General features: G+C 43.2%; 1 protein-coding gene across 1 annotated transcript in view; it reads left to right on the top strand.

Annotated features, from left to right (window-relative positions):
* NTNG1 (netrin G1) overlaps positions 1 to 14,551 on the top strand; it is a 211,848-nt gene that overhangs the window by 150,930 nt on the left and 46,367 nt on the right. The window contains exon 7 of the mRNA XM_015422564.1: positions 9,713 to 9,850. Within this exon, the coding sequence (XP_015278050.1) occupies positions 9,713 to 9,850 (138 nt within the window). The remainder of the gene's footprint in view (positions 1 to 9,712; positions 9,851 to 14,551) is intronic.

Raw genomic sequence — 14,551 nt, forward strand, 5'->3', positions numbered from 1 at the left:
AATTGGTAAAAACTCCAAAAAGGTTAGATCCTTGACCCAGCCTACCCGGAACCAATCCTGCGGCCAGTCCTCAGCACACCAATGCCCTCTGAAGTATACCCCGAAGCCTGAGGAGCCTGCTGCATCAGATGTGACCTGCATCTCGGCTTCTAACTGCAAATCTTCTCTCCAAAATGATACCCAATTAAATGAGCATAAAAACTCCCTCCAAAGCAAGAGATCCTGCCGCATCCCATTAAGTCACCCTGGTCCTGTGATGCGGGAGGCGCAGGCCCCACATAGCATCGCAGAGCCGCCTGACAAACGCCCGACCCGGGGCCACCACTTTGCATGCAAAGTTGAGATGGCCCACCAACTGCTGCAGCTCGTAAAGTGATACTTTCTTAAGTCCTAGAAATTTCTCAACCAGGACCAGAAGGCATTGTGACTTGCCTAAAAGGAGACTAGAGCACTGCTGAACTGTGTCTATCTCAATACCTAAATAAGTCAAAATGGGTGTTGGACCTTCGATCTTTTCCTCTGCAAGGGGAACTCCCAGCTCTGCCACCATTTCTATGAAACTGGACAGTAAGAATTCACACTGCCACGTTCTCCCACGTCCCACAAACAAAAATATCGTCTAAATAGTGAGCCGTAGAGCTCAACCCGGTTTGAGAATGCAAGGCCCATTCCAAGAAGGAACTAAACCTCTCGAATGCCGCACAAGACACCGAACAGCCCATGGGAAGGGCCCTGTCCATATAGTAATATCCCTATAAAGCAAAGCCTAATAGGTCAAAATCTGCAGGGTGAACTGGCAGAAGCCTGAAAGCTGACTTAATGGCGCACTTCGCTAGTAGTGCGCCCTGGCCACAAGCTCGCACTACATTCATGGACTGGTCAAAGGACGTATATTTTACTGAATAGAGGTAAACCGGTATAGCGTCATTCACCGAACCGCCCCGAGGGTACGATAAATGACGAATGAGGTGGTACTCCCCAGGGGCCTTCTTTGGTATGACACCCAAAGGAGACACCCGGGAATTAGGCACTGGGGGGGAGAGAAAAGGCCCCAGCACTCTCCCTTTCTTACATTCCTTCCCGATTTTATTTCGGACTATACTTTCCATCCCTTTTACTGACTTAAAATTGGAAGCCCAAAAGGGGGTCCATTCGCTTTGAAAAGGGATCCTAAACCCAAATGAGAATCCTTCAAATAAATACCTACTGTCTTGTTTGTTTGGGTAATCCCTCAACAAATCTCCTAAAACCCTCACTTTAATTGGGCTGGGCCCCTTTGTCAGTAGCGGCCCCATGGCCTCCTGCCTCACCTGGACGCTTGCCTCCTCATGTTCCAAAACGCCCTTTCGGTTTGGGGCAACCAGAAAGTGTACGAGGCCCCGCGCACAGGGGGCACTCATGCCAAAAGGAACAGGACTTCCTACTACAAGTCCCCTGAGAGGTGAGAGGTAAACTCCCAACAAGGCGGGCGCCTCTGAGTTGCGGTCCCAACCTGCGCTCGGGCGGGGTACTGACTCTGCAAGCAGTGCACCACATGATCGCTGTCTGAGTGTTCAGCAGCTGTTGATTTAGGTGTGGACACCACTTGCAGCCACAGATGGGGATGAATCAGGTCCCAGCATAAGGCAGGATTCATCGCAGCCCTCGCGCGAAAACCCTCATCATACTCCATCCATGCATGCCCCTTAAAACCCGTAAAGGCTTTATAAACAATATCCAAGTATTGCAAAGGTGCAGACACCCTCCAAGGCTGGTGGCGCACAATCAAACCTGCATATATAAGGAAACCCAGGAGCCAATTGGCCCAGGTCGTGTCGACCCTCCGTCTCCTAATGCGCTCTTTTCCCCTATCATTGAGGTCCTCCTTCTCTTTTTTATCAATTTCCCGAAATAATAGAGTGAACACGTCTACATAGCTACCCCTAAGAATCTTTTCCCTAGTAGCCAAAGAAAGATGATCCCCCAAAGGCAAGGCAATATCACCCTCAGGCAAAGCTTGGGCAGGGATTTGATCATAAGAATAGCCACTCGGATTAGGTGGGTACCACCCCCCTTGCCCCGCTTATTGTGAAGTTCCACCATCCGCCGCAGGCAGCACAAAGTGTCAGGCAACAGGTGATGGAGATGTAGCAGGCCCAAGCCCAATAAATGACCAAGCAGAGGCTCTACCAGTGAACCGCAGTCCCCTTTACAATGAGTCTCCCAAATGGCCTCTTTGTCTCTCAAATGGCCCCTTTTGTTTCACTAGGCCACACCTAAAATGACTGCCAGTCTTTCAGCCACACCAAATGTCGTTTGCTGCTGCAGCAGCTACCCTCACGTAGACCGTCTGCTTAATGCCACTAGAGGGGGCTTCCCCAAAGAACTGGCCACTAGCAGCCAAATGGCGACCCATGATGCAAGGGGGTATTCCCAAAGTTCAGAAAGGGGTGGGGGGGTGCTGGTCCTTCTGAAGCTCCTGATAAAGGGCTTACTGGGGTACAAAGCGGGAAACCTATGGCCCCCTGCCCCTGGGCGTCACTGCGGGTTCCCAGCCAGATGAGTCAATATGCCCCCCCAACAGTTTAAAGAGCCCCTGGCCCCCAATCCCCGCTGCCACAAGTCAATATGCCCCCCCCCGCTGCCAAGCGCTGAGTACTCCCTGATGTCGAGGCTGCAGCCTCTGTTGCTGTAGATCGCCCGTGAAGCCTCCTCCGGCCGTAGCCGCCAATCCGATCCCGGTGGCCAAAAGGTCGCCCGAGCGATCGCTTGTCTCAGCACGCTACGCTGCGCTGCGACACCGTTGCCGCCCCACCTTCCTCTGTGGCGGCAAACCAGCCCCCGGGCGCTATTGCCTTCGGCGGGCGACCGGGAGCTCCCTTAGAAAATGGAAGTCTCCAGGCTAACATACTTGCTTTCTTGTAAGGCCTTTCACAGGGTTGAGTTATTAGTCCCTTCCATTCTCATCTTCAGCTTTAATGCTATCCTCCTTCAGTTTTGTTTTAACTATCTTCAGGGCTAGCTTTACACCCAGCTTCAGCTGCTCACATTGCAACCAACCATGATATCCTCTTAATTCCAATAAATTCCACTGAGCTCGTCAGAAAGTTTACATCTCTGACAGTTAGTTAAATTCTCCCAAAATTACAACTGATCTCCAAACTACAGAAATCAGTTATCATCCTGAAGGAAATGGAGGCTGTAGAGGAGTTCTGTAGCATCACATCGCTGATGAGCTCCCCCTCCCCAAATGCTAGGGTTGCCAGGTTCCTACCTTTTTTCAGTGGGGGGGGGGAGAAGCTCTTCTCCTGGATCTTCTGGCACCGTGCCACGTGCACGCATTGAAATGACATCACCCAGAAGTTACACAATTGCACTAGGCACATCACCTGGGGGATGCTCTAGCATTCAGTTACAAGCTCTATGATACCATAGAGTTTTCAGTCCGAATGCTGGAGCCAGTGCCCAGTGCGATAACATTTTTGAACATGTGTGCCCAGTGCGATAATATTGCCTCTGGGTGACATCATCACACCAGGCACATTGGCCCGGTCTAGGCACTTTGGAGGTGGGGTTCCCCCTGCTGGCTGGATCTGGCTGGTGGATCAGGGGCCCCTAAAGCAGGCAACCCCACCCCCCTAGGTGATCTGGCAGCCCCACCAAATGTTGCCCTCTCCAGGCACTAGCCCCTCAATCTCCAGGAGTTGGCAACCTTATCTAAAATGCATAGAAATGGCTCCTCATTTTTTATTCTTTGATCAGCCATAACCGTTGAAAATGTTGGCTTTGTGTCATCCAAAGCTTGTGTTTTCTAAATTAAACACAAGCCAATACACTAAGCACTATTTTTATATAGTACAGGTGCAGGTGAATTTTCAGAACCCCTCATCAGCTATTACATTAATTTCAGTTTGAAAAAATGAAAATTAATTTCATTTTGAAAAAAATAATAATTTCATTTTGAAAAAATGAAACTAAATATAATTAATCAAAAATGTCTCAAAATTATAATAGTGCTTTGTTTTGATTAGGATTAAATGAGCATTCAGAATATAATAATACTTGGATTGCAATCAGTTTATCAAACACTTGCAGCTTTTCATTTTAAACCTTAGTGACAAGGGCCATCCTGTAATTTACTCTGTGGTATGCAACACCAAAATTATATGAATGCAATACAACAATGCATTTGGATGGAGTCATCTAAACAAGCAATTTCATTAGAAGCTGCAGGCTACCTAACATCCACTGGGCCATTTAGAGTGCATGTAACCATAAAATAGACATGTCCATGTAAATAATAGATTGTTTCCTACATAAAAGTCACAAACCTTTACAGATCTTTGTTTTCTATTTTACTGTCCACAACATTACTATATTTTAAACGTAATGGTATGAATTCGTTTTGTCTAGTATTCCAGGCATTAGATGCAACTCCAAAGACAATCTGGTGGGTAGCTGTGTTGGTCTGAAGCAGCAGAACAAAGTCTGAGTCCAGTGGCACCTTTAAGACCAGCAAAGTTTTATTCAAGGTGTAAGCTTTCATGTCCACTCACACTTCTTCAGATACAGTGAAACAGGACTTCCTCAACCATTACATAAATCCCTCTCTCTACCTATATGCAGTGGTTAAGGAAGTCCTGTTTCACTGTATCTGAAGAAGTATGTGTGCACACAAAAGCTTACACATTGACTAAAACTCCATTGGTCTTAAAGGTGCCACTGGATTCAAAATTGGTTCCAAAGGCCATCATCACTGTCAGTTTACTGCATGTGTGAGCAGCCATGGCCCTGATCTTCCACATGTATCTTCAGACATGGACAATATGTTAGGGTAAAACAGATTCTGCACAAATAGAACTGTCAGCAACTATTGTAATCTTCATCACGTTTTGTCTGGCCATCACATTTGCAAGCATTTTGTGGTTATACCCCCGCACAGCCCAGTTCATGATACTGTCATGTATCCTACACTCCACTCAGCCTGTGACGACTTCCTTCAACAAAGGTGGTTCTTTCTCTGACAAAGAGCCGCTTAAGTTGGAGGAAGACTTCTTAGGCTGGAGGAAGGTTTTGAACTTCACTGATCACAGTGGCAGGAAACATGCTAATGTTTTCCCTACTGGATCACAGGCTGAGGAGGAGTCTACACCCACTTAAGTACACTAGAAACTGAAAACACTGATTGTCTCTGAGACACAGGAAATTTAAGGAGGTAATATTATATCACAGCACACAGCATCTATTTTGCGTCTGAAAGAATGGCAGTTTTGTAACAATACATATGTGCCTGCAGAAATGCAAACAGGGTTTCTCAAAGTTTCTTTTATGTTATTTATTATTCTGAGACTGATAATCCTAAACAAAAAAATCTGGTGCTAACACTAACACTAAAAATGGAGCAATGGAGAGGAAAAGTGTTCACTGTTTTCTGTTCAATCCCAAAATTGACAAATCTACCACCCAGTTTGCCCCAGGCTAACCCAGACATGCATTACTCTCCAGGCAGAGTTTTTGACACATATCCAGAGATAATGAATGTTTTGAGATTTGCTGGAGGATCTTGCATTTCGTATATATGCTTGAATTCACAGTTGCTTATCTCCTTTGGCCTGGTATTCTGTAATCATAGCGTTAAGTAGCCCTTGTCACATTGCCTTTGATAGGGGATTTTGTTCCTGACTATACCCTTGCTCTGAACAGTGCCATATTGTAACATTTCCCAAGTTTCTCAATTAAAACTGGAGGCACTGTCATACCTGAAAAAAATTATTTTAAACCTGTAAGCATAAAATCTTCCTACCTCTTAGAAAAGCCTTGTAGCAACATGAATTCTGTATTGCCTATGCCTCCTGGTAAGAGACAGCAGTGGTTGATACAGAAATCCAATAAATATTATGCTCTGAGGGTCAGTGTCAGTACAGTCTTATGTGGACAGTCTACACCCACTGGTTTAAAGACATTGTTATTCTCCTACATATCTGCATTGTGATATGTCAGAATTTCCAACCATCAAATGAGGCTGCTTGGAGGAAGGAAAGGGCAGAACAGGTAATCATGCAGAGATGCAGAAAGCAGCATCCTCTCTTGATGGGCATTTGGGGCTTATGTAAATTTCTTGTGGTGTATCTGAGTTCTCTTGTCACCCAATAGAGTACCCTATGTAACAAGACCAATAACAAAAGGATTCCAATACAGCGGATGATAAAAACAATTATAATATGTGAGAATCAAATCATTATACCAAAATGTTCACTATATAACATAGATTCACATATGCAAGCCATTAATCACAAAGTACATCACATATACAAGCCATCATGGTCAATGTCAAAGTACATTACAAGTTCCCCAGGTTCAAAAAGTTGTTTTGTGAACTTCATCAGATTTGATGGTGTAATCATTAACTGTCCATCTTATTTGTTGACAAGTTAAGGATATTTTGACACTGAGTGCCCTATGGATATCATGTACAGTTTTTAATTCATCTTTGGCATATAGTTTCTTTCCGGCAATAACATTTAGGTGGCTCAGTTAACAGATGCACTATAATGCTAAACTTCCAATGACTTGGACAAAGACTATCTTGTTAAACAGTCAGCACTATCAGATCCCCTATTTTAATAAGATATTCATGTTAGTATGTATCTGTCTGCCTTTAAATACATTTATTTATCTTGGGCAGCTACAGGTCCGTACTCTATTGAAAAAGAAATTCCTAGCTGAAGATGTCATCAGGTGGTTGAGAGCTCCACGGTAGATTTAGCAACTTTGTTATGAACTTTGTTAATTAATACTGGACTGTTATTCAAAAATACATATTTTGTCAAAACTCCTTCCAATAGCCCTTAGTTTACCCCATCTTGAAAGTGCCATCTGCAGTTTGTAGTGACTGAAGACTTGAGCAACAGATGTCGCATTTGATACTCATAACATTTTCTCTTTAAACTTTATTTCTAAATTGCAATGTTAAAATATTCTCAATGTGTTTTTTCTCTCCTCCTGTTTTGTCATTTATGATCTCACTGATTCTTAATGAAATTCCAGGGAACAAATGTAAATGGGATGATTAAAAGAAAAAGAGAACTGCTCACACAGCATGGTCTCCAAATTCAAAAGAAGGACTTGCAGTCTTTGCATCTGATAGCAATAGACATCAGGGGTGTTAGCAAAGTTATTATTAACCTGTAGTCTCCAATCTATCAAAACAGTATACCTGCAATCAAAACCAGATCCTTAGGGAAGACGTTCCAGAAGTGCTAACAGCAAGAGATAAACAAGGCGGGGGGGAGACCTAGAGAAGACACTATTAGTCTCCATTTTTTGTTTTTCCCCGACATACATTTTTTAAAAAAACCTTATAATTGATTTTTAAGCTATTTAGAATACACAGTTAGCAGTTCCTGAGCCAATTCTGGCACCCAAACTGCCATCTGAGAAGTAAAGATTTACAGAGGGAGCATTTTCTGTGGGAACGAAAAAAAGCCCACTTGGTGGAATGGCAAGTGGAGCAAGCCTGGCTCACAACATCTCCAACCTCTTCTCAGTGTGGCTCACCAGCGAGCTGCTAAGCAGGGATTTGGAGCTAAAGGGACACCAGATGAAAACATCTTCTAGAGAAACAAAAAATGAAGGAATCTGTTATGTCTGTCCCAGATCTGTGTGGGTCACTTCCACCTTTCTTCAAGGCACCTGGCAGGGTAGGGGGGTCTTGGTGGCATTCTACTTACCAGTGGTGCTGGCCTTGAGATTACTCAGTTGCCTGGTGCATTTCTCCTATCCTGGCAGTAAGCTTGGCCCTGAGTTACCTTACGTGGTGCTAGAGTGCCTTCATCTGGCCACCCTTAGCATAACCTACTCTCTGCCCTGAATTCAGTTATCTCCATCCTCCACAGGGAACTGGCTCCAACTCCCCTTCCTACAATAAGGTGGAAGAAGGTTTTAATTCCTTTCCTATACCTGACTCCTCTCTCTGCTCTCACACTGTCCTCTCCTGGCCTCACATCTCCACTCTCATTGCATCCCTGGGTCCCACCACTATAGCCACAGGTAAGTGGGCAGCCCCATGCTTTCCCCAGGCAGCTGTGCTGAGATTCCTGGTGACTGCTTCAGAAGTGACTGGTTGCCCCAGGAGATGGCAGGCTGTAATTCCAGTATAATCAATCCAGCCTTTAATTCAGAAACACACTGGAGAAAGCATAGGTTCAAGGTACATGTGTCATTGTTTTCCATATGTTATGGGTGGAGACCCATAACATCGGACACAGTAATACAAAGGAAAATGGCAGCCTTAGGATGCTGGCCTTGAGATTACTCAGTTGCCTGGTGCATTTCTCCCATCCTGGCAGGAAGCTTGGCCCTGAGTTACCTTACGTGGTGCCAGGGTGCCTTCATCCGGCCACCCTTAGCATAACCTCCTCTCTGCCCCGAATTCAGTTATCTCCATCCTCCACAGGGAACTGGCTCCAACTCCCCTTCCTACAATAAGGTGGAAGAAGGTTTTAATTCCTTTCCTATACCTGACTCCTCTCTCTGCTCTCACACTGTCCTCTCCTGGCCTCACATCTCCACTCTCATTGCATCCCTGGGTCCCACCACTATAGCCACAGGTAAGTGGGCAGCCCCATGCTTTCCCCAGGCAGCTGTGCTGAGATTCCTGGTGACTGCTTCAGAAGTGACTGGTTGCCCCAGGAGATGGCAGGCTGTAATTCCAGTATAATCAATCCAGCCTTTAATTCAGAAACACACTGGAGAAAGCATAGGTTCAAAGTACATGTGTCATTGTTTTCCATATCTCCACCCATAACATCGGACACAGTAATACAAAGGAAAATGGCAGCCTTAGGATGAAGTCATTCTTGATCTAGGCACCAGGACACTGTCGTTCATATGCCCCACACATTGTTCTCTTTCAAGTTTGGTATTACAGGATAAAAGGCGTGCTAGCATGGTTAATAAATAAAATTTGTAAACCCCATCATTGAAATGCCAGGAATAAATTAAGCTAATGCTCATAAACATAAAGGAAGACTACCTTAGAAATTAGCAAAGTGCATTTACATTGCCATTTAAAATAAACAGCAGTGCACATCATGTACAGACTGTTATGACTATTTTAATAATTTAATGCACATTTTATCTTGATGGTATGTTAATGTTTCTTGAAATACCAAGCTTTCCTAATGTTCCTTAATGCAATCTAAATACCATTTGGAAGACCAAATAGAACCCTGTGTCAGAGTCAGTTTCTTCTGAAGATAACGGCAACTCCATTCTTTGCATCATTTCTGTTCATTTTCTGCCTACACATCCATGAGAATGAGTCATTAACAAAGAACATGCCAGTAGTCTTCGGCATTTCCAGACTGTTACCTTAAATCCCAACCAGAACATGGAGTCATGAAGGATGAGAAAGTGTAGAAGAAAGCATGAGAGAGAGAGAGACAGATGTATTCCTGTACTCTTCCTTCCACTGCTGTTCTTCTTAAAAAGTTGTTGTGCTGTTCTATTGTGGTGGTGCCACCGGTGGGTCCCACTTTGGGTTGAGATCCTTACTCAAGAGTGGTACAAAACCAATGAACAAGTGGCATTACAGGCAATAGTTTCCCTTCTGCCATCATTCAGCAGTCTTCCTTTATGGTTAAAACTTGACTAGGTACCCATGTTGGTGATGAATTACTTATGACCTTGTACCCCTGCACTGGAGTTTATGTATGTTGTCTTGTTTCTGCAGAATGTAATTGTAACCCTATTGGCTCAGTCGGTGATCGCTGTAATGAAAAAGGAATTTGTCAGTGTAAGGAGGGAACTACAGGGCCTATGTGTGATAAGTGTCTCCCGGGATATAACTGGCACAACAAGGGTTGCCAATGTAAGTAATTGCCCTACTTCTGCCCCTCTCGCCTGCTGCCTCTGCTTCTCTAAACTGACATGTGCAGCCCCTTAGAACAGTAGAGTTAAAATAAGAGAGCAGTCTTTCTAGAGGCTTTTCAGAATGCCTTCTGCCTGAAGCATAATGAGAACTTTCAAATGGAGGCAGTAAATTGGCTATGCAATCCATTTGTTGCAATATGGTACTTAGTGCCCTCTCTCTGTCTTTTTGCTAATGCTTGCAGAAGCCTGCACTAAAATAGCGTAACTCTGTGACTTGCCTGCTATAATAAATTACATTATAGTGAGCTATACACACCAGAGCCTGGGCTCCAAATTCATACCAAAAGCTGAAAGGCTAAACAGAATTACGCATATGAATTTATTTCTTGTGCTCACTTTCTGCCCTTTTCCAGGCACTTGATATCTGAGTTCATAAATTAAGTCATGTCTTCTCTTTAAAGATGTACCAATTTACTATCTGCTGGTTGTGGGGGGAGGGTTGGGGGAGTGGCTAACCTAACATGAAGGCTGAACTCTTGAAAACTTGTTTTGAAACATCTGAATAGCTGATATTTTTCTGGGTAACATAATGCTGCCTGCTAAGTGATTCTCCTAGGCCAGGTTATAACAACCAGTGATGGGCTAAGCTAAATGGAGCCCATTACTCCTGGTCTGCTGCAGACAACACATTTCCAAGACTCTCAGATACAGCATTACACCTGTATCAGGTTTGATACTACCATGGTCATATTTCAGTGAGAGTTTGCAATCAGGGTTTGAAGCCTGGTTTGTAAACCTTGGTTAACTAACTATGGTTAGATGCTGCTGTAATGCTATACATTGTAAGTGTTGAAAAGAGAAGGAAACTGACTGGCAGAGGGAAAAATAGAGAGGGAGATAAGGAGGGGAAGAAATGTGTGAGCCCAAAGGCTAATACCAGTGTCTATAACCATAGTTATGAGAAAGAAATGCTACATCTTCACTGTCATGTGCTTGCCAACCCCACCATTTTTGCATACAAGGCAGGCAGCAAAAGCAAGAAGTTTACTGAGAAATAGAAACAAGAATGGACTTTCAGGTAGGTGGAATGCAATTATCCAATTAGAATTCATCAAGTACTGTAGGCTTGCAATAGAAGTCTCTGGAGCAGAGTGAGCTATTCAAAACGAACATTTCATTAAACAAATTTAGCCTGGCTCTCCATTAGTGAATTAACAGAAACAGGCTTTGATTTTGATGTGCTTATTATATGATTCCGTGTGGTGTATGCAGATATGTTTCCATTTATGCCCTGCTCATACTCCCCCCCCCCGTTTCCTATTTTCCTATTATTCATCAGTTCCACCATGTGGTCATCATGCACATCTCTCTTCATCTTTCTAAGATGCATGCCCGATATCTTCTAAAATTAGCACATTTCCTAAATCTATAGCAGATAATCAAAGGTTCATGTAAATGCCAGTGCCAGGATTGGGGGGAGGGGCTTTGGGGCAAAAAACCCTTAAACTGACCACTTAAAAATAGGCAGAACATGCAAAGTAAGAAGTTTATTTACATTGCCTGTATCTGTGCTGAATGGGATAGGAACAACGGGAGAGTGGCAGTGTCGTTTGATGGTGAGAGCATTGCCAGTTTTGAGGGTTTGGCAAATGCTCAGATTCTCCACCTCTAGAGGTGGCCCTTCTTGATAGGTGAGGAGTAAATATTGCTGCTAACCAATAGCTGTAGAGCTAGTAGAGTTGGAGTGGCTAGGAAGATAGGTGTTATACAGGAATCCTCATGACAAATCTCTGTCATAAACTCTTCAGATAATTTTGTGTAAACTGTAGATTCTTCTGTGAACATTTTCTTCAAAACTAATGATTATTTGGGGGCTGTCTTCAATATGGCTCTTGAAAACATCCCTCTCGCATTTACTGTAATTTGCTTTGAATGTAGGGTCATTATATTTGGCTGTCTCTTGAGATCATCTTAGTATTACGTCCACATACTCCCAGTACAGCTTCTGTAGGTTTCACAAATACCATAAAATGCTGTGACAATTAGATTAAACCTCTATTTTAAAGAATTACCTATTATTTCTAAATATCACAGCCCCGTGGATCATAACAGATACCGCTCATTTCTACATTTCATAATTTTATCAAACATAATGGATTGCCTCCACAATTCCCTTGAATCTGAAACCAGAATAATGTCTATCATCATCTGTTTATTTTTAAAAACTTAAATATAACACAATCCCCAGGACAGTTGACAATCTAAAAGAAAATCAGTACAAACAAAAAAAACCCATGAACAACAAAATGCAAACTGTTTTTTTAAAAGAAGCCCCACAGGATACGCAAAAAAATTAGAACCAACATGCATAGTGCCCATGAACAACAAAATGCAGGAAAGTAGCTGGTTTTAAGGAGAAGAGAAAACTGTTTTTTAAAAAAAAAAGCCCCACAGGATATGCAAAAAAATTAGAACCAACATGCATAGTGCTTAGAGTGACAGAGTAGGATCTTGGAGACCGAAGTGCAAATCTCCACTCTGCCATGAAGCTCACTAACTGAGTTTGAGTCACTGATTCTCAAACTAGCTGGTGGGATATAAGGATAAAATGGAAAATAGAGACGTAGGTTCTAAACTGAGCTCTAGCTGTGTACAGATAGATTCACCACTAGTATTTTGCCAGTCTGTTACTAGATTTTGCATTCAGCAGCCTCCAATTTTTGGAGTTTCCTATGCCGGTTTTGATTTAGGTAACATACAGGATATATGGGGAATCAAACCCAGTTCTCCCAGATTAGAGTCCACACTCTTAACCACTACACCAAACTGACCCATGAACAATCTTTCTGGGTGTGCTATTTGTGTGTTTAAAATTATTCTGACCATTTGACTGTACTTCTTGTTGTGCTTAATGAACTGTCTTTGTTTCAAAGTTTCCATATATTTTCCCCAAATTTGCTTAGCAGCTCTATCACTTTGTCATAAGTAAAAGGTAACCTCTGAGCCACCACAGCCCCCATCACTTTGTCATAAATACCTATAATTATAATTTGGTAGCCTTGACCCATAGTTGGACAAGTTCCTCTAACCAGATATTAAAACCTGAGCCAGCACCTCTTGAGACCAGGTAGCAGCAAGTGGAAGGGTCCTGCCCTGCACTTGGCTATTCAGTGTGAAATCAGGTTCTGAACTTGAAAACAGAGAGAGAGAGAGAGTCCTGTGTTTAAGACCAGCAATGTTTTATTCCAGGTATTCCAGATCGCCCTTTCCATTTCTAACAGATGGGGGGGGGGAACCTAATAGCACAGCTTGCATTCTTTATTACTGGAAGGGAGCAAGAGTCCAGTAGCACCTTAAGGAGTAACATGAGCTTTTATGAGTGACTGCTCACTTCTTCAGATACAGCTAGAATGTGAGTCCACCTGTCCTTATGTCTTGGAGAGTGAAGTGATTTCAGATGGCAAATGACAATAGCAGGCATTGGTGATGAGAAAAGAAACCTAGATCTCAGTTCAGTCCAGGAGCATGCATTGTCTTGAGCTTCATTATCCGTTGCAATTCAGCAGTCTCTCTTTCTAATCTCCCTTTCAAATTCCTTTGTAAGATAATTCCTACTCTTTAAATTAGCAACTCAATGTCCTGGAAGGTTAAAATGTCTCCCCACTGGGTTTTGAATGTTGTAGTTTCTAATAGCAATGGGGGGGGATTTAGAGTCCAATGGCACCTTTAAGACCAACAAAGGTTTATTCAAGGTATGAGCTTTCGTGTGCAAGGCACACCTTTTCAAATACATTGGAATAGAAAGGGTAAGAGTCCAGTAGTGCCGTAAAGACTAACAAAATTTGCTTTCATGCTTCCATGAGTCACTGCTCACTTCTTCAGTCTTATTTCCATTTATTCTTTGCATCCTCCTGGACTGGATCCTCCTGTACCAAACTGAGACCTAGGTTTCCTGTCTCATTACCAGTGCTGATAACTCCATGCCTACTATCCCTCTGCATATCACACCTAATCCTATCACACCTGCTATTGCCATTTGCCATCTGAAATCATCTTTATAAAGTTTGTATCTCCAGTACCTCATATTACATTTTATAGCACACATGCCGTGGCCCGACAAAGTGACATTTCTGTCAGATTCAGCCCTCATAACAAAGAAGTTTGACACCTCTGCTCTAGATCCATCAGTCTCCTTGGGCAGTTTCCCCACTCTTGCAGATGTTCCATGTGTCACTGAGTCTAAAGCTTACCAAGTAATAGTTGGCCCATGACAAGGACAGAGCGGGAAATTCCCCCATTACCAAGTTATGTACTTTGTTCCCAGAGAAAACCAAACTGAGTGACTGATTTCTGCATTGTTATATAATGTGGAGAGCTGTGTTTTCAGAGTGGGATTTGTAATGGTTTTTCCTCACAGAAGTTTTTGGATTTGTTTTCTGAAATTGATTACTTATCTTTGTTACCCATCTTGCAACACTCAGGAATAGACAGGGTATAAATAAATACAAGAAATAAGCTAATTGGCCCTGGTGAAGAGTGAGATAACACTGTGAGGGTATCTCCCCATTCTTCTGGGGTTCTGGCCTATCCCTCTCTGCCTCATGGAAACTATCTCCATAGCATCCTTCAGGGTGCATTTGTGCCAAAGGCATCTTATTGTTTTTAGTGATACATCCTGAGGCTCTCAGTGCTTTTTAAT

The sequence above is a fragment of the Gekko japonicus genome, unplaced genomic scaffold, assembly GCF_001447785.1.
Source record: "Gekko japonicus isolate JY-2015 unplaced genomic scaffold, Gekko_japonicus_V1.1 scaffold1485, whole genome shotgun sequence".
Classification (NCBI taxonomy): domain Eukaryota; kingdom Metazoa; phylum Chordata; class Lepidosauria; order Squamata; family Gekkonidae; genus Gekko; species Gekko japonicus.